Raw genomic sequence first — 19,840 nt, 5'->3', positions numbered from 1 at the left:
CGTCGTTCAAACTTTCCTTAGTCCTTTCTTTTATGGGTGATATACTTAGTCTTCTCTTTGCACCGTGTCCATTTGATGGACCTGCGATCTTTTCTGCGGAAGCTTGAACTGTTTCGTTCTGTTCTGCCTTGTCCCCTCCTTCTGGGGAATCAATCACGTTCTCCTTTTCTTTTTCTCTATCGTCTGCTTCTGGGAAAGCCCTCCTCTGATCAGGCTCTCCTGCTTTTTCACCTTTTTCGAGCCCTTCGTCACCGTTACTTTCTTCAGGCTCTTTGTCACTTTCAGCTGCTTCAGGTTCCTTGTCACCTTCAGCTGCTTCAGGCTCTTTGCTACCCTCAGCTGCTTCAGGCTCTTTGTCACCTTCAGCTGCTTCGTCGCTGTCTGAACTTTCTCCTTGGTCTTCCCCAAGTGAGTTGGTCTCTTCGTCCTCAGAGAATATCTCTCTCTCTTCCGTTCCTGCCTGTTCGCTTTCAGTTCGGTTTTGCTCTCTCTCAGCACTCAGCACTGTTTTATCAGGCACTGGCAGTTTTAGCGCTTCAACTTCCTCATCTGTGGGACACAACACTTTCTTTGTGTGACTGGCGTGAATCCAGTTGGGAACCCCCGCACACTTCACAGCGGTAGTTGTCGTCAGGATCACTTGGAAAGGGCCTTTCCAACGGGGTTCCAGACACGACTTCCTCACGTGCTTCTTTACCACGACCCAGTCACCTGCTTTCAGTGCGTGTCCTGGACCTTGGATCGGTGGCAAGGTGGTTGCTTCCACCTGGTGAGAGAAAGAGCGAACCACGTCAGCCAGACCCTTGCAGTAGTCTAACACCATATCATCTGTAATATTCAAAAGCGCGTTTGCGGGAACTGCAGGAAGTCTCATAGCCCTGCCCATGAGAATTTCATGCGGAGACAATCCAGTCTTTCTATCAGGGGTGTTTCTCATTGACATTAGCACTAAGGGCAATGCGTCAGGCCATTTCAAATTTGTCGATGCACATATTTTCGCCATTCTTGATTTCAGTGTACCATTCATCTGCTCCACCAGTCCTGATGCTTCAGGGCGATAGCTACAATGTAGCTTTTGCTCAATGTTCAGCGCTTCGCAAAGTAACTTCATCACCTCGTTATTGAAGTGACTTCCCCTATCTGATTCTAAAGAGATCGGGAATCCGAAACGTGGTATTAACTCCCTCAACAATAGCTTTGCAACTGTAAGGCTGTCATTTCTACGTGTGGGGTATGCCTCAATCCAGTGACTAAAAATGCACACAATCACCAACACATACTTCAGACCTCCATGCACAGGCATCTCAATGAAGTCCATCTGCATTCGACTAAACGGGCTGCTGGCCCTGCCAATGTGGCTCGCGTTCACAACTGTTCCCTTTCCTGGGTTCATCTGCTGGCAAGTGACACATCGATGGCAAACTGCTTCTGCAGCTTGACGAAATCTGGGGTTAAACCAATCAGTTTTGAACAATCTTATCATGGCATCTCTCCCTAGGTGAGCTTGCCCATGATAGAACCGCGCAAGCTGTGATAAGAGACTATTTGGCAAAACAAATTTTCCCTCATTTGAAACCCATAACTCGTCTGGTCTCTTTATACATTGTGATTTAATCCAGGAATCTCTTTCATCCTCCCTGACGTTATTCTGTAATGCTTTTAATTCATCTATTGTATCTACGACCTTCAAGGCAAATGCTTCAGCTGGTTCGAGTTCTGGTTCACTTATCGAATTCCATTCATCTCTGAGTAATATACAGTTCAAGGCACAAAATCTTGCGACTTGATCCGCATATGCATTTCCCAGAGAAACATAGGGCCTCATTCCGACCCGGTCGGGCGGCGGACGCCGCCCGCCGGGCGGAAACCGCCCAAACACCGCCCCGCGGTCAGAAGACCGCGGGGGGCATTTCAACTTTCCCGCTGGGCCGGCGGGCGATCTGCAAAAGATCGCCCGCCGGCCCAGCGGGAAAGCGCCTTCCATGAGGATGCTGCTCCGAATGGAGCCGGCGGAGTGGAAGGTGTGCGGGTGCTGTGGCACCCGTCGCGCTTTTCAGTGTCTGCTAAGCAGACACTGAAAAGCAATGTGGGGCCCTGTTAGGGGGCCCCTGCAGTGCCCATGCCATTGGCATGGGCACTGCAGGGGCCCCCAGGGGCCCCACGACACCCGTTCCCGCCAGCCAGGTTCTGGCGGTGTAAACCGCCAGAACCAGGCTGGCGGGAAGGGGGTCGGAATCCCCATGGCGGCGCAGCTTGCTGCGCCGCCATGGAGGATTCCCATGGGCAGCGGGAAACCGGCGGGAGACCGCTGGTTTCCCGTTTCTGACCGCGGCGTTACCGCCGCGGTCAGAATGCCCATGAATGCACCGCCAGCCTGTTGGCGGTGCATTCGCTGCCCTCGGCCCTGGCGGATTCAATCCGCCAGGGTCAGAATCTGGGCCATAGTCTTGTCCTTTTGTATGAGCACTACACTTTACCACTGCAACTTCGGCTGGCATTTGAATGGCGTGTAACAATTCCCTTATTCTCTCCCCGTTTTTCACTGGGGATCCTGAAGAAGTCAGGAAACCTCTCTGTGACCATAGTTGTCCAAAGTCGTGCACAATTCCAAACCCGTACTGACTATCAGTGTAAATGGTGACTTTCATCAATGCAGACAGTTGACATGCTCTTGTAAGGGCTACAAGTTCTGCTACTTGTGCAGAATAGACTCCTTGAAGCCACCCCGCTTCCAAGACACCTGTTACAGTACATACAGCATATCCTGCTTTCAAAATTCCCATCCCATCTCTTAGACATGAACCATCAACAAAAACAATTTGGTCATTTTCATCAAGCTTAGTATCCTTAATGTCAGGTCGAGGTTTTGTGCAAAATTCCGTCACCTGAAGGCAGTCATGCTCGACGTCTTCAGCGTTCTCAATTTCAGCAATTTCTCCAGGGAGCAAGGTTGCTGGATTCAACGTAGTGCACCTTTTCAGCTGCACATTCGGTGAGCCCAGAATTATCGTTTCATACCTTGTGAGTCTTGCTCCGGTCATGTGTTGCGTTCGGGAGCGGGTCAAAAGTATCTCAACTGAGTGAGGGACCATGACTGTTACTGGGTGTCCCATCACTATTCCTTCACTCTGAGTGAGGCTGATACCAACTGCTGCTACGGCGCGCAAACACCCTGGAAGTGCTGCTGTGACCGGATCCAAGTATTTCACTTTCTTCTGACAGAACTGTAATTTGGAAGGAGACACCTTGTGTCCATTCCTTCCCAAATAGTTCAACAGAGCAATGGTATCGGCTGTGCAGCCACTTTCTGTCTTTGATGCAATCAGTAAGTCATCGATGTACTGTACTAGGGTTGACTCGAATGGCAATTCTAATGCTTCCAAATCCTTCTTTAGAATCTGATTGAATATCGACGGTGACTCAGAAAACCCTTGAGGGATTCGACACCAACTGTACACTCTGTCTAAGAATTTGAAACAAAAGAGAAATTGGCTGTCCTCATGAAGAGGCACCGAAAAGAATGCTTGTGACAAGTCGATGACTGAGAACCACTCGGCATCGCAAGGGACCTGGAACATTATCACAGCTGGATTCGGTACTACAGGGCAGCATTTGACTATTATGTCATTTATTTTCCTCAAGTCCTGCACTAGTCGGACCTTTCCACTCGGCTTTATTAGTCCCATGATTGGTGAATTACATGGACTGCTTAACACTTCTTTCAGTACTCCCTGTTTTACAAATTCGTCAATGAGTTGGGCAACTTTCATAAGGGTGTCTTGTGCCATGTGGTATTGTGGGGTCTGGGGAAAGGTTGCATTGGGCTTTACAGTCACTTTCACTGGTTCCACTCCTTTCATCAATCCCACCTCTTTCCCTGTCATATCCCACACTTCCTTTCCGACTGTTTCCCGTAATTCAGCTGGAATATCTTCTTCAGTTATCATCGGGAACAGACAAATCAGAGGATAATCTTCATCGACAGTTTCCATCTCATCCCCCTCTGCACTGTCCTCTTCTTCCCCATCACTGCTCGTCTGTATTTTTATTCCCTCGTTCGAACACATAATCGAACAACCCAATTTACACAATAGGTCTCTCCCTAACAGTGCTATCGGGCTTGAGTCACATACCACAAATTGGTGTAACCCTTGATAGTTACCAATGCTGACTGGTACCGGGTCTGTAATTGGGTTTGTCAGGTGCCTGTTTGCTACTCCCACCACTTGAACTGTCCTTCCTGAGAGTGGCAAATTTGGTACTTCAATGCTCTTAACAGTTGAACGTGTGGCTCCAGTGTCAACCAAGAATGAGACACGATGACCCATTACTCTTCCCTCCACGTACGGACCCTTTTGATCAACTTCCAAGGATGCTGCAAGCACACAATCTCCTTCTTCTCCTGAACTTTCACTCTCCCACACATTGTTTATTCCACTCTCACTGTGTAATGGGAACTGTTGTACGGTGCCATTTGTATTCATTACCTGACCCGAGACCTGTGGAGGAACCATCACTTGCTGCTGACTCATTGGTGCCAAAGGTATTTGCATTTGCTGATTAGGTACCATGGGAAACTGCTGTTGCATTGGCTGCATTTGCGTCATCTGCATACGGGGCATCTGCATCTGCTGCGGCTGCATGGGCTGTAACCCCTGCAGCTGATTTATGGTCTGAAAATTTGGGTTTGGACCTCTCATTTTCGGTCCCCTCATTGTCTGAAATGCATTGACATCATTGTTTTGCTGACCAACACCTGCACCTTCCTGCACCACCATCGGGCACTCGCGTTTCCAATGTCCGACAATTCCGCACACGTGACACGGCATCACCTTCTTCATTGCCTGCACGCCATTCACAACAGTGTTCAAATCCGGACCATTATTCACAAAACCTCCTCTGCCTCTGCCTCTCGCCTGTGGCTGAAACGCCATGTTTCCCTGCAACTGCGGCTGCGGTTGCGGTACCTGTTGTTGGAACCCTTGCAACCCTTGCAGACCTTGCAGACCTGTCTGAGCTGCCTTAAGCTGCATCATCATCACCTTCTCTTTCAACTTTTTCTGTTTCACTTCAATTTCGTCGCTACAGTATTTCGCATAATTCAATACTTCATCAATAGGTTTCGACTGCCAACAAATCAAATGCGACTTTATCATCTGACTTATCTCTGGTCTCAACCCTTCCACAAATCTAAACACAAAATGAAGCATGTCCTTCGCCTCTATTGTTTCCGTGCCACTGTAGTTCTTGAACGCCTTCAACAACCTCTCATAGTAACTATGAATCGACTCTTTAGCTTCTTGGGCAGTTCGATCAATCTTCTGCCAATCCACATTTTTCGCGGCAACCTTCGTCTTCAAATGCTCAATCACCTTATAGTACAAGCTCATCACCATAGGTGATGGTGCACCCGTATCCCTGTCTCTCTCCGGTTCACTTGTCGGCCAACCTACAGCTCTTTTGCAATCCTCCCACAAGTCTGCTGGAACCACAATCTCAAAAAGAGTGTTCAGGTCTTCCCAGAGACATTTTGCAAGCTTCACAAACCTGTCAGTCTGTTGATACCATTCAATCGGTTTCTCTCTGTTTGGGAAAATCATCCGTAAAAGACTGAATGTCGCTTCTATGCCATGGTACATGTATCAATTTTCCCCCTGCTGTCTCCCTCATTGGTAACATGGTTACTGCCTCGCTACTCTGTGGTCTTTTCTCATTGTGCTCTGTAGCACTGTCCCTCCTCTTTTCCTTTCTCTTTACCCACCTGCTTTCCCACTTGTCTAAACACCTCCACACTTGTGCACTCTGCAGCAATTCTCTAAGGTGCGCCTTCATGCCTGCTGACCTCATGTGTTCAAAATCTGTGGTCCCGAAATCCAACCTGTAACTTCTGCTCAAGTGTTTTGTCTTGTCTATGTCAACCCCGTTTTTGTCAGCTATTTCCTGCAAGCTTTTATGTACCTTGTTCACTTCTCTCGTAATCCTGGGACATAGATACCTCAGCTCTTCTTCCGAGTAGGATTCTAACCTATTCACACCCATAGTCCCTTCCACCAATTCTTGTGCTTCCATGTTCAACCTCATCCTATTCAGATAATCTTCTTCCTTCCCACTGGCTGAGCTTTGTGTGGAATTTAGACTGTTGAACCACTGTGACAGCTGTTGCGCATTCAACCCCATCAGTGTAGCATTCACATCGACTGCCATTGATGGTTGCGGCAACTTTTCAGTGTTCGATGTTAGAGGTATTATCAGTGGGGGGCTCGACCTCACCAGCGTTGACTGAGCACATACGGGACTAAACTCCATCAAGGATCCGGGTCCAGTTGGTTGAGCCGCTATCGGAGTTATCCCTGGAGTGTTTTCTATGCACCTCCTTTCTGTCCCACTCTGCAGCATTGATCCCTGACCGCTCATTCCTAAGTTAGGCTGACTGTACAAAGGTACCGGTGGACCTACAGTAATGGGTAGTGATATCGCGTCTGGGTTCTGTCCATTTCCCATGTTCTGGGACATGTTCATTCCCACACTATGGGTCATCATTGCCGGCATGCCCATCTGACTCCCCGTCATTTGAGCATGTGCTGTTCCCCCCTGCATCTGCTTTTGAGGCATCAAAAACTGGGTTGATTCAGCTTGTGCCAGTGTTGGGTTGTGACCATTCTGTCCTCCCATTGCGGCTGGATCTAGGATCATTCCCGTACTGTTGTCACTGCTGTAGTATCTTGGGATCTGCGGCTGATAATTTTCTGCTGGTTTCAACATGGGCACATCTGGATATATTCTCCTAACCTGCGGTATCTGCGGGGTGAACAGTAAACTCGGGTCCTTAGATCCCGATGATGCTCCTGAACTCTGAGTTTCACTGTTCTGTCCCGGTGCCGGAGGGGCAGAACTGGTACTTGGACCTTGTCCACTCTCTGCATAAGGTGGTGGACGGTCGTTCAACAATTGCATGATTAACTCCTCATCCTCTAACTCTTCTCTTCTCAACTTTTCCTCGTCCTCTCTATCCTTGGAACACCTCCTGTTTGTCTTACAGGTAGCTTTCTTACCTGTCTCCTCTTCTTCCTTAGTAATTGCGGGAAACAATTTTATCCCCTGCAATACATCTGACCTCCACACCTTCTGTGCATTATCCCACCTAGCGTCCGCTAGTGTCTTTTCTACCTTTCTTATCCTGGTCTCGAACTTATTTTGCTGCTGCTGTCTAGCCATTAGTTCCCAAATTGCTAGAGCCTCAAACTGCGCTGGCCTTGGAGGTACCTTCATGTCGTACATCGCGAATCTCAAATTCTCTAGGATCCTTATATTGAATGTCCCATGGATCGGGAACGCTACGCTCCCATGTTTCTCTGTCAGCTTGTGCCATTGCTTTAGCCAAAGACACGGAGCTACCCCTTTTTCCTCCATTATAATGTAAGCTGGTGTGCCCTCGGGCGGTGTCTCCTCTCCTACGCTCGCTTTAATGTAAGACTCCCCCTTCATCGCACTCTTGAGTGCTTTAAAAAAATTCATTTTCTCGTCTTTTATTTCACAAAGTTTGTAATCAATAGGTGACTTTAATTCCCGGAATACTCTTCGCTTGCCTTTCCCCTTCCAATCGAGCCCCACGGACTGCGTCCAATCCGTGCACGACCCTTCTCTACAACCAACCTATCCCAGCGCGGCTCCTAGTGACGTCACACTCACACACACTGCGGCTGACAAAGCCTCGCGGCTAGTCCTCCTTCTCTCAGCTCCTCTCGTAACAACTTCTTGCATGTATCGCGAGCTACCAAAAATATAAAACAGATCTGTCGGTTTACTACAGGAAGGGTAACACAATTGCTTCAGGACCTTAGGGATTTTTCACTAGCCTCGGCAGTTATTCCATCTTTCTCGGTCCCCACGTTCGCAAGCAAATCTGACCCGCAGACTCTGCTCTCAACTTGTCAATGATCTATTCTAGTGCACTTAGAATTTTGTCAAAGCCCGAAGTCGAAGTTTCTTTCACTCCCTTAACACACGTACTGACTCGTTGACCACGCCCGATCAACCTACTAAACCGACCAGACCACAACATAAAACAACATACTCCGGAGTCTCTTGACCTCGCAGGGCCCGTCTCAACAACAACAACCACGTGGACCTTTTTATGCACGAAGCGCCACATGCACATGAAGTTCGACGACTTCCCTACTCTCACACTCTGAGTCGCACCTCCGCTATTTCTATGAAGTTCGACGACTTCCCTACTTCTACACTCGGAGTCGCACCTCCGCTATTCTCTAAAAAAAAGAAATCCTTGCAAGCTTTTCACACAATCTGCGGCAATAAGCTGTGCAAGCGCAAAACCCTAACTTCTCTCATACCGTCACTAGTACCACCAACGCCGATTCCACACCTCCATTCGCAAGCTCCGAGATCCCGGGAAAGTCGCGGGGGACTTAGCCCATCATCATTCTGTCAATCTGTTTTACCCAAGAAAATCTAATTCAACTTCTCGAGTGGGGTCTCAAAGGGCGTAACCGTTAATTCAACACCATGTACTCTAAGTGTACGGGGTCCCAAAAGGCGTAACCGTCCTCTGCTACCATCTACTGATAGAGCGTTCCGTACTAGTAATTTACCGGTACTTTGGAAGCTCTTTAGGCCGATGAATCTTTTGGCTAAGTGGGACCCTCTCCACCCTTAGTCAGTCAATTTAATTAAATCAATAATCAATAACGAACATAAGCAATCCCCTGATCAACATAACACTTAACAATTAATCCAGAATACATTTTCGGCGAACCCTGACCTTTCAGTCAGGAATAACCACACCAGTTTATTCAAAGTTAGTGAATTTATTTCCCTATATTAACAAAGCTAGCACAATATAGATGTGTCTCAACACAAAATTATAAACATATATGAACATTAATAGCTGTCCATAACTGCGAAACAGGTGCAATCTATGTAGCATTTGAATAACCAGGCATTCGATAATAGCAATGCAAATCACTAAAACTATAATCTGTAATGGGCTAATTGCATACATTTAGTCAGCATAACAAGGTCTCAAATTGCATCGTGCGACAAAAGGAATCCTCATCTAACCTCAAATTAGCATCGGCATGTGGGACTTCATGCAAAAACAATTTAGCAACATTAATTTAGAAAACTCCTAACTAGGGCTCTTATCAAAATCAGCAGTTGGTTACCTAAAAGAAACACAATGCAATTTTACAATTTCCTGTCATATTTACCAATTACAATCAGCATTCAAGGAAGTCTTCGTCTCACAGGTACCGTTTCTCGATCAGCATGGGACGGGGTAAAGGGGCAAGGTGGACGGGGCAATTGCCTCACGGCGGCAAGGTAAAACTACTACTTCATGCAAGGGATTAAAGTTAAAGTCTCTAGGGCAAGAATCATTTAAAGTCTCTTTCTCTCGATTAGAAAAAACATCAAAATCTCTTTCAAAATGGCGTCGCAGCAAAGTGGGCCATAATAGCTGCAATGTCCTGCAAAATGGCGGGTATGGGCGATGTCCAATAATGGCTGCAATGGCTACCTTCTTCTCGTGCACCTGGTTTAAATAGGCAACAGTTCAAATCCAGTAGGGTCTTCCATTGGAGGGTTCATAGGTTGACTTCAAATTGTCCAATCAAAAACAACAGTTCTCAAGCTTTTACTTAAGCATACATTATCCTTGGAGACGAGTACGCAAGGTTGCAACATTTTATACCAATTAACTCACTTTCAGAGCTTCCATTGTCCGCACCTGCAGATTGACCTTGGAGTAAAGAGAAAAGTATGCCAGGCTGGCACAAAACCTTAAGATAAGCATGTGAACGATCTCAGTGGAAAAGTACAGCTTCAAGCAAAAATACACGTTTAATAGCACATTGGAAAAATACGAGCATCTAAACCGTGAGACCAGGCAACTAGGCCGAAGCCTGCACTAAAGTAATGCTAAGCTAAAACATTTCAAACAAGCAAATCATAGCACACGTTTACGATTATGTCGGATTAGTGCAATTCTAATACATCACGTTATATAAAGCACGCTTATAAATGTTGGCAAACTACTCTGAGGGCACATTTTGTCCCCGTACAATCTTTATTAGTTTGTTTAAAGTCACACATGATTATTTCAGCACTACGTTTATGCGTTAATAAATGTAAAACCTTCATTTCAGCTTCATCAAGCCCAGTGACATAAATCGATTTTTAATTCTCCACCTTTATTCTATGTAGAATGGCACAAAGGGAATTGTTTAACAGTTTTATCTGTTTTCGTCCTTATTGCTTGATGGCTCCTTCTCCCCCTGTCCCCAAATGTTGATATTGTGGGACAGTAACACACCATGTCTAGAAAGTCAGCTAGGATTGGAGATTTCCCTGGGTATATTCTTGCATTTTTTGTGGTATCATGCAGGTTGTGTGAAGATAATGGAAATGTCTGTTTAAATCTTGCATTGGGGGAAACCAGTTTGATTTGTTCTCATGCCTCATTCCAATTGGTGTCCATTGGTGAGTTGTGGCAACCCTTTGCCAATCTCTCACATGCCTGTCTCCTCCTGTCATGCACTAAAGTTGTGTATAGGTTTGTAAGTCGTTTCCTGCAGTCTATCTTAGTATTGTTACCATCATAGTGGATATTGCTTGTTTCTGCAAAGATGAGAAATTTGTTGGTTTGATATGTCTCCTGCGACCTTATATCCTATGTCCTGCCAACCTGACATGTTTTCCCAAAGTGTATTCAAGAACGTTAGATGCTTTATTTTTATCCACCCCCTCCCCCGCACCCAAAGGAATGGCTTCAATATATAAAATCCCTATGTTATAAAACAGTCTGAGCTTGTGTGGGTGAGATCAAGGGGTAGGGATTATATCATTATATTAAGTATTATGAGCATAAGAATGATGCTCAAAGGGCTAAAGTGGGGATTTTCATAAGTAGTGTATAAAGAAAATGTCGACTTTTGAGCATACCATTTCATCATGCTATTCTCCTTCTACTTGCCATCACCAGGGTTCAAAACAGTAGATGAGGATCAGTCCTATTCCCAGTACATAAAAAGGGCTCTCATTCATCCCCTTCCAGCTGTCGTTCGATTACACTGCTCAATATTGGAGCAAAATGCACTACAAAAATTATCTTTGGGGACCCAGAAACATGGACCAGGCCAAATAATCATGTGCCCTTCTACCAGAGGAGCTCTTAGCTTTTGTAGGATTGAGGACACTTTGAGGACACTTTGAGAGGTAACATGCTACAAATATACTGGATAGTCCACACTGAAGGAGATTTCCTTAGTGCTACATTTATTGGTATTGATTTTGAAGAAGATGGTTCACTTTGTGTACTGTGTTCTGTTATGGTCGAATGTTACTGCTTAGGATATTATTGATTCCCTGGGCTATTGTTTATTCATACAAAGATACCCGAGTGCATGCTCAGCGAGTTCCTATACAATTATGACATCTGAAAAAGTATTTACTAGCAACGGTCTGGCTGGGTTCTGGTGCACCTGCTTTTTTAACTTCTGTATGAATGGTCTGGCTATCTATTTGGGAAATACCCAACCTGTTCTGTCCCTAAACGGGGTCCATGGTAAGTCTCATTTTGCCGACAACACTGTTATTCTGAATAGAATACTGATCGGTCTGCAAAAGTCACTCAGAGTCCAGGGCTGTTATTCGATGGGATGCAGACACCGTTCCAACAATGGGCACAAGTGCACTAGTTGATATCTTATAAAGAAAGTAGTTGGTGTTGTCTCATCCTGAGTGGGCAAAACTGCAGCGAAAACCACATGAATGCTCGCAGGTTGAGGAATTTCTAAGAAGATCTAGTAACCACCAGAACTGTCATTACTGAAGGCAAGTAAAAAAAAAATCAGGATGGTGGGTTTTGCTGGCAGTCTGGGTAAGGGGTGCTAGTCAATCTCTGCCCAACTTTACCTTTCAAGGTTCACTTGCAACATTTCACATTCTTTGTTCTATTTGCTCAATGCTTTTAAAAGGAGTTTCTCTCTAGTCAAATGTCATCTGAAGAGATGGTTTAAAAATCACATTTTGCTTGCCTTGGTTAGCATTACATTTGTGATGCATCACAAATCTTACTGTTCTTATTGATCCTTAATCTAGAAATATTTTTAGGAGATAATAATTGGTCTTCAGTTGCTTTATTTATACACAGTTTGATTCGTTAGAGACAGTGCTACCTTGGCCTACATGATATCCAGACTTTTGTAATTTGCATCATATGCAAGGTAGTGTTTTTAATGACTTATGCTTAAATTGAAACTTCATAGTATCCATTCGCAGCCTCCATGTATACCGGAGTCTTAGATAAGAACTAAAATGAAAAATGTTTTTGGGAAACCACAAGGACTAGCCCAAAAGCAGTCTGTAACTCGTATTTGTTTTTATCATAGTGACATTGAAATCTCCAGAGGACAGATTCCAAAATCCATGGATGTGCTTGCTAAGGAAATAGGACTGCTTGAAGATGAAATTGAAGTCTATGGCCGAGCCAAGGCTAAAGTACGTCTGTCATTGCTAGAAAGACTAAGAGAACAGCCCAATGGAAAATACGTTTTGGTTGCGGGGTGAGTACTCAGACTTGCATAATTTTGTCCTTTACTTTCTTGTAAATGTGTTTAGCTTTATGCTGTGACCTAGGCTGTGGTTGTTCTCTGCCTTCTTTTTTGATCTATTTCTAAGACACGTTGGGCCATATTGTGATCCCATTTTCAGTACTACAACTCAAACAGTCTATCTTTGACTCTGTATTTATTATTGCACTTTCTAGAGCGCAAACCTTAACTTGGGCAACCTCTGACCTAATGCAGGAATTGTAGACAATTATTGGAAAAATAGGTTTAATTGCTTCTCCGAGTTAGTGTGCTGTGCTGTCTAGAGCTTGTGGATTAACTCAGATTTTGAGGCATGTGCTCTACATGGCACATTTTTGTTGGAAAATAAAGGCAGAGGCCCATGCTAACTGCGCAGAATTGAGAATGGGATCATACTGCCCCAGATGACCTTTCATTGTTTTTGGAACAGTGCTGGTTAGTGGGCAGATCATTCCTATTCTTATCTTATTCCCATTTCCAAACTATCATCCGCCTCCCAAACTCCCTTTCCGGACATCCAAACCCACAGCAATCACTCCTCATAGTCACCTGTCCCTCCCCACTCTGTACACTTCTCCCTCAACAATGCTCAACTGTATCCTAAGGTACATAAATGGTCAGCACCAAGTACTTCATCTATAATTTTCACATCCCTCTCCATCATCAAGGATTTCTAAGACCAATACTAAAAGTGCTTGCAGTCTGCGTATATGTAATAAACACAGGAAAGCCAGCACTCTAAGATGATTGCGATGTAGAACCTTTATTCATGTCGGCTGACGCATTTCGACTGAATCGTCTTCCTCAAAGCCAACAAGTAACGTGCCCCATCCCTTTAAAAACCAAGATCACAGCAAACAAACATGGTGAAAAGACTCACAGCTTTGCATGTACAGTACACTTTTGCTTATAAGCCCACCTGTAATCGAAGTATTGGCACTTTGTATCATACATCTAAGTATAAAAACATAACAGCCTCAAATAAAAACCAACACTTTGCAGTATAAATGTATAACTTGCATGAATTAAAGATCACAAACAAGGTAAATATGAAAAGCAACCATTTCATTATTTATGTAATGGGGAAACTGAATTACCTTGGCATGAGACTAAATACGGTCTGAATATATATTCCAACTTAATGATGCCCTGTGGCACACAATTTTAATTACAATCTGGTTATAAGTTATCAACATTTTATGGCTGCCCAGTGGCATTCTCCTAGAACCACTGAGATACAAAACTTAAATGCAAAAAGAAGACATGGGAGGCATAAATTAAATTCACATAAAGACACATCGTGATGTGTAGATAACGTGCAAACAAAGTGGCATAATGGGCTGGAATAATGTGCATCCTATAACCCAGTGAAAAATGTAGAAACAAATTCCCCAAAAAAGGAGAAACAAAATTCAACATGCATACTATCTGGGAGAAGGTCAGTATGTGTTAATCTCGAATAGATAAGAGGTATATAGGGCTTGTAGGCTCATTGAGAACCCTAGGTACCCAGAGCCAATAAAGGAGCTGAACCTTGCAATGGGTTTTCATTGTATACTGGGTATACGGCAATTCATTTGGTGAAATATAAAGAGTGAAAAATAGGTATCAAGGAAGCCTTTGTATTTCCAAAATGGGCACAAGATATGGGGTGACTTGTGGGGCTCTCACCAGATTCTGATGCCCAGAATCCTTTGCACACCTCAATGTGGCAAAAAAAACACATTTTCCTCACATTTCGGTGCTGCAGAGTTCTGGAATCTGAGGGGAGCCACACATTTCTACCCATCCAGCATTCCCCCAAGTCTCCTGATAATAATGGTCCCTCACTTTTGTGGGTAGGTCTTGTGGACACATCACATTTTCCCAAAGAAAACTGACATGTTTTTTGCATGGTGCCTAGCTGTGGATTTTGGCCTCCCTCCAGCTCAGCCGGCACCTACGGAAACCTAGCAAACCTATACATTTTTTAAAACTAGACACATAGGGGAATTCAGAATGGAGTGACTTGTGGGGCTCTCACCACGTTCTGTTACCTACAATCCTTTGCAAACTTCAAAATTTGGCAAAAAAACACTTTTTTTCCTCACATTTCAGTGCTGCAAAGTTCTGGAATCTGAGGGGAGCCACAAACTTCCGTCTATGCAGCATTCCCCCAGGTCTCCCGATGATAAATGGTACCTCACTTGTGTTGGTAGCCCTAGTGCCTGTGACTGGAAATGCCCCAAAACACTATGTGGACACATCAAAATTATCAAATACAAAACTACCTGTTTTTGTGTTGGGGGGTGAAGGGGGAAGGGGATTTGCGTTTTTGGTCCTGGGCTCAGCAGCCATCTAGGGAAACGTACCAAACCTAGACATTTCTGAAAACTAGACACCCGAGGGGGTCCAGGGAAGTGTGACTTGCGTGGATCCCCCAGTGTTTTTCTTACCCAGAATCCTCAGCAAACCTCAAACTTAGCTAAAAATTCACATTTTCCCACAATCCTGTGTGGGATCACCGCACTGGTACAAATCTCCTACCACCCAATGTTGCCCTCAGTCTCCCGGTAGAAATTATACCTCCCTTGGGTAGGTGGGCCAAGTGCCTGTCACAGGGAAGAGCCAAAAAAAATGTTGAAAATGAAGTGGAACCAAAGCGGGCCGAACAGGGCAGTATGGAAAAAAAAAAAAAAACGTTTTTAGGCTGACAAGTGGGGCAGAATTGTTATGGGTATAGATGCAACAGTGGTGGGTGGTAGGAATTTTGTGGGTCCTGGTAAGTTCCATCACAAAAATGTGGGAAAAATGTGTGATTTCAAGCAAAGTTGGAGATTTGCATGGCATTGTGGGTAAGAAAATGGTGTGGGTGCATGTGAAGCACACCACCCTGGACTCACCCATATGTTTAGTTTTCAGATGTGTCTAAGTCTCGTAGAGTTTTCTACAAGGCAGCGTCCCAAAGTCCAAAAAGTGCAACCCTCACCATTCCAAGTGGGACGATTTTGAGTTAGCCAAGCTCTTATGGTCCAAATGTAAAACCAAAACCCAAAGTATTCAAATGTCCGCTTGCTTGCCGTGGGATAAGATGTTTGTGTGTGGGGGGAGAGCTGGAAGACTGTAACCCCCTTCAGTTGGAGTGGGGGGCATAACAATTCCCATAATGGTTGGTAGCCGCCACCAGACCTTTTTTTACTTTTTAATTCCCTGGCATCTAGTAGGCTTTCTGCCATTTCCCCCATACTCCCTCCTCCCCCTACCCTGTTTTTGGGGGGGCAGAAATGTCCAACAGTAATGTGCCCCCATGGAAGCGACCCTTGCCCAAGGGGCTGTCCCCCCCCCCCCCCCCCAAATAAAACACACACCAATCCTTGGTGCCTAAGTGGTTTCTGTCCCCCTTGGAGCAGATAAGCCTAATTAAAATAGGCCGATCTGCCCACAAGTGGGGCAGAAATGGCCTAAAGAAAATTTGACCCCCCAGGGGAGCGACCCTTGCCAAAGGGGTCGTGCCCCTTTAATGTTTACATTACCATGTCTAGTGGGCATTTCTGCAGCCTCATCGCATCACAATGGGGCTGCAGAAATTCTCAGAGACATTAAAGGAAAGGCCTTTCCTTTCCTTTGATGCCTCTCCCACCCCACCCCAGCCCATGATCGGAAGAGAAATGCTTATGCATTTCATTTGCGATGTGCGCTGGAAGCTGAGGTTCCAGCGCAGTGGGGGCGGCCTCTGAGAAGGTTAGCGGGCGATCGCACGCTGACATCATTAGAGGTCACTGGGAGGGTTGGTGGGAGCTGGGGGTGGAAGGGAAAGTGATTCCCCTTCCATCTCTGCCCATGGGAGGGGGTGCGAGGCCTTCAGGGTGGGGTGCTAGCGCTTCCCCCAAGGGCCCATACTAGGATGAGGTGGATACGGACGAGGAAGAGACCACCTCGTTCTGGGCACCAGAGGGATAAAAGGGGATGGAGCACATTACTTGTTGGCTGTGAGGAAGACAGTTCTGTAGAAACTCATCAGCCAATGTGAATAAAGGTTATGTATCGCAACCCTCTTGGAGTGCGGCCTTTTCTATGTTTATTATATATACGCAGACTGCAAGTGATTTCAAGTGGGTCCTGCACCCACAGCCCATCACCGACCCTGTTTGGTGGGCATAGTCAGAGGACCTGCAGGAAAGTAGCTTTTTGAAATACTGAAAGCAACATACATTCTTTACCACAACCAACTTAAATAATCCAGCACTCAACACCTCCAACTACTAGATGTTCTAGGACCACTGCCAAAAATGTACAATTAAACCTTGGAGTTGTTATGGACTCTGCACTTCAAGTGAACGCCGGAGTAGACAAACTAAATAAGTCTTCTTGAATATGAAGGCATTCTGTTTCAATTTTCCCCAACTTGGATTTGCAGAAAAGGTCCACGCATCATAACTCGTCCTCTCAAAAACTGATTACAGATATGATCTGTATCGCAGAATTCCCCTATGAACAGGGGGATTTTGCACTTATAAAACATTTTCCCTGTACAGTGGATAAGAGATTTACTACACTACATTTCATCTGTTCTGTTTGTAGGCAAAAATGTTACCTCAGTTGAATTTGCATCATTTCTGTGAGTAATGTGAAGCAGTAGAAAGGTGATACCTTCACCTCACTAGAGTCAGAATTAAACATTTAGGCTTAATTCAAGAGATCTCTGCTATGGTGGGAGCCAAACTAAGTAAGCTTTGTTATAATCATTTTACTTAAAATAGAATGGCAAAAAGACAGACTTTGAGGCACATTTTGGGGCCTGTGCTACAGACATCTTTTGTTTGCAAGACCTGTTGTTTCCCGTACATTACATGTACTTGGAGTGGGTTTAGGGTTGGTCACTTGCTCATGATTGGATGGTTTTGCTGTCTAGTTCACTTCCCTGCTACAGATTCAATGGCATTCCCCTTTTTTTTTTGTAGTTTTTCCACCCAGGAGCATTTTGGTCTCAGTTCTCTGATTGGATAATATATCTTTCCACCAGGGATGTCAGACCTTCCTTTGCAGTGCTTGGGAGAGACATACTTTTAGCAAATGGATTTTGTTATGTGAAGACACCTGCCGTCTTCAAGAATTTATAGAAGCTATTTGACAGATATCACATTTTAGACACATGGTGAGGAACAGATGCCACAATTTGACGTTGCAGAAGATCTGTTGTCCTCAATGGACTTGGCTCTGGCATGCTTCTTGGCAAGTCCAGTGCTTATATCACAGACTGTCACAAGAGTACTTAGAAAAACGGGCTGGGATCTCGGACATGGGGCTCCAGTGGTGTATTCATTTTTATTATACCACAGCCAACAAATCTGATGTGATTTGTCCTGTGAAACACATACCATATGAGGTACCCAAGGGATCATAAGCACCTATAGAAAATTACATGTATCCCCTTTAGCACTTCTTCAGGTAGTGTGAAAGGTCTCTACTCCTAAGCCATATTATCGTAGTTTCATTCCAACAGTCTTAATAACCTAAATGTTCTCATTTTCATAAATAACTCATTTTATTAATCTTTTGGTTGCACAGTGTGACAAACTTCTAGGTGTGTAACCACTTCATTCCTTAAATTCCATGATTGACAGATGGCTTTACTATCCTGTTCTTCAGGTTATATGCTTTTGAAGGAGATCAGCTCACTTAGCAATCTCATGTATATGTTGACAGCAGTGTCAGTGGAGACCCCTTAGGTACAATTAGAAGAAAACTTGTGCATTAATCCATGAACTCTAATATATAAATAGTTAATCAAGACTCCACTGGGTAGGTGCTCAAGGGTATCACCCTCTACTCATGGGTGATGCAAGTCAAAAACCACATGCATCTATAGAAAACTACACACGTCCCCATAAACACTACTTCCGGCACTGCGAGGACTCTCCACTCTTAATTAATAATATAGTAGTTTGATTCCATCCATCCTAATAACCAAAATGTTCCAGTTTTCATGAATCATTCATTTTATTAGTATTTTGTTTCCACAGTGTGACAAACTTCTAGGTGTGTAACCACTCCATTCCTTAAATTCCATCATTAGCCAATGGCTTTACAATCCTGTGCTTCCTGATCCCCAATATATTGCCCCCTTTTTGAGGAGATAACTGGAAGCCTACTTGTTGGGTACACTTCCCCCCCTGCTGAAAGGCCTCCCAGGCCTGAAATTAATTGGGAACAAGGGGAGCATGGAATTGGAAAGCCATCTGTTAATGACAGAATTTAAAGAATGAAGTGGTCACGCACGTGGATGTTTGTCACACTGTGGAAATGAAGTACTGATAAAATTAATGTCTCAGTGTATTTGCTGTAACAAGGCTGCTTACAACTGGATTTTGGTGTTAGAAAGGAGAGAAAATGAGGATTACCACAGTACACAATCCTCACCCTGCCCCCATACACACCACATTCTCCAAGCTCAAGTTTTTAGTGTGGCCGAAGACTTTTGCCATACTGAAAATGCCCAAAGCGAGTAGGGTTGCCCCCCAAAACCTTGACTCTTTTGGTTAGGGTGTGCCCAGGAGTTCTTCCCACCCACTAGTTTGTGCAATGCATAAATGTGGCGCCTCCAAGCACCCACTTCAGAACACTCTCAGTCCTGAGGAAGCTGAGAAGAGGACTGAACCTTGTTCCACTTAATGGATTTTTGTCATTGTTTGTTAAATTTTACTCTATTCTGATTCAGTTTGGGATTTTTGTTTTGTGTTTTGGCTTTGAGCTCAGGTTAATTTTGTGACTTTAAGGGTCCACTCTGACAATGGTTGTGATTATTCCATGAAGTGGGTAGTCACCCAGCCCATTGAGAAATCCCATTTCTTAAAGAGGGCCTTGGACCAGTCCACCAATCTTTTCCCATTCTCTGACTGGTGATACATGGCAACCAGTGCTCCCATGCAGGAGGTGCCCTGGCTGTGATTGAGCCCTGTAGCCTTCTCCTGGAATGTTTTTGTGGCAAGTATTGCTGTGGAAACTCATGCTGTGCATGCTCTTGCCATCTAGTGTTGGCCTCAGATGTGTGCAACTTGTTTTTCTCCAAAGAAGTCTGTGAGTCATGATGTATAGTGACTCCACTTATTCCTGGTAATGCTCATGGGTATCTACTCCATTGGACGATTGTTTTATTTCTGCTGTCAGCTTTGGCCATGTTTGAACAGCGCTCCTTGTCAACGCCCCTCTGTGTTAGTCTTGCTTGTATATCAACGTCTCTATAACTGTAGGAA

General features: G+C 44.7%; 1 protein-coding gene across 3 annotated transcripts in view; it reads left to right on the top strand.

The window, feature by feature from the left end:
- The window catches only part of MTHFD1L (methylenetetrahydrofolate dehydrogenase (NADP+ dependent) 1 like), a 1,484,080-nt gene that overhangs the window by 454,399 nt on the left and 1,009,841 nt on the right, over nt 1–19,840 (top strand). For all 3 annotated transcript variants that reach the window (XM_069234289.1, XM_069234288.1, XM_069234290.1), the window contains one exon: nt 12,408–12,581. In XM_069234289.1, the coding sequence (XP_069090390.1) occupies nt 12,408–12,581 (174 nt within the window). The remainder of the gene's footprint in view (nt 1–12,407; nt 12,582–19,840) is intronic.

The sequence above is a fragment of the Pleurodeles waltl genome, chromosome 5, assembly GCF_031143425.1.
Source record: "Pleurodeles waltl isolate 20211129_DDA chromosome 5, aPleWal1.hap1.20221129, whole genome shotgun sequence".
Lineage (NCBI taxonomy): Eukaryota > Metazoa > Chordata > Amphibia > Caudata > Salamandridae > Pleurodeles > Pleurodeles waltl.
Note: the sequence above shows the minus strand (reverse complement) of the source record. Positions and strands in the feature narration are given on the sequence as shown.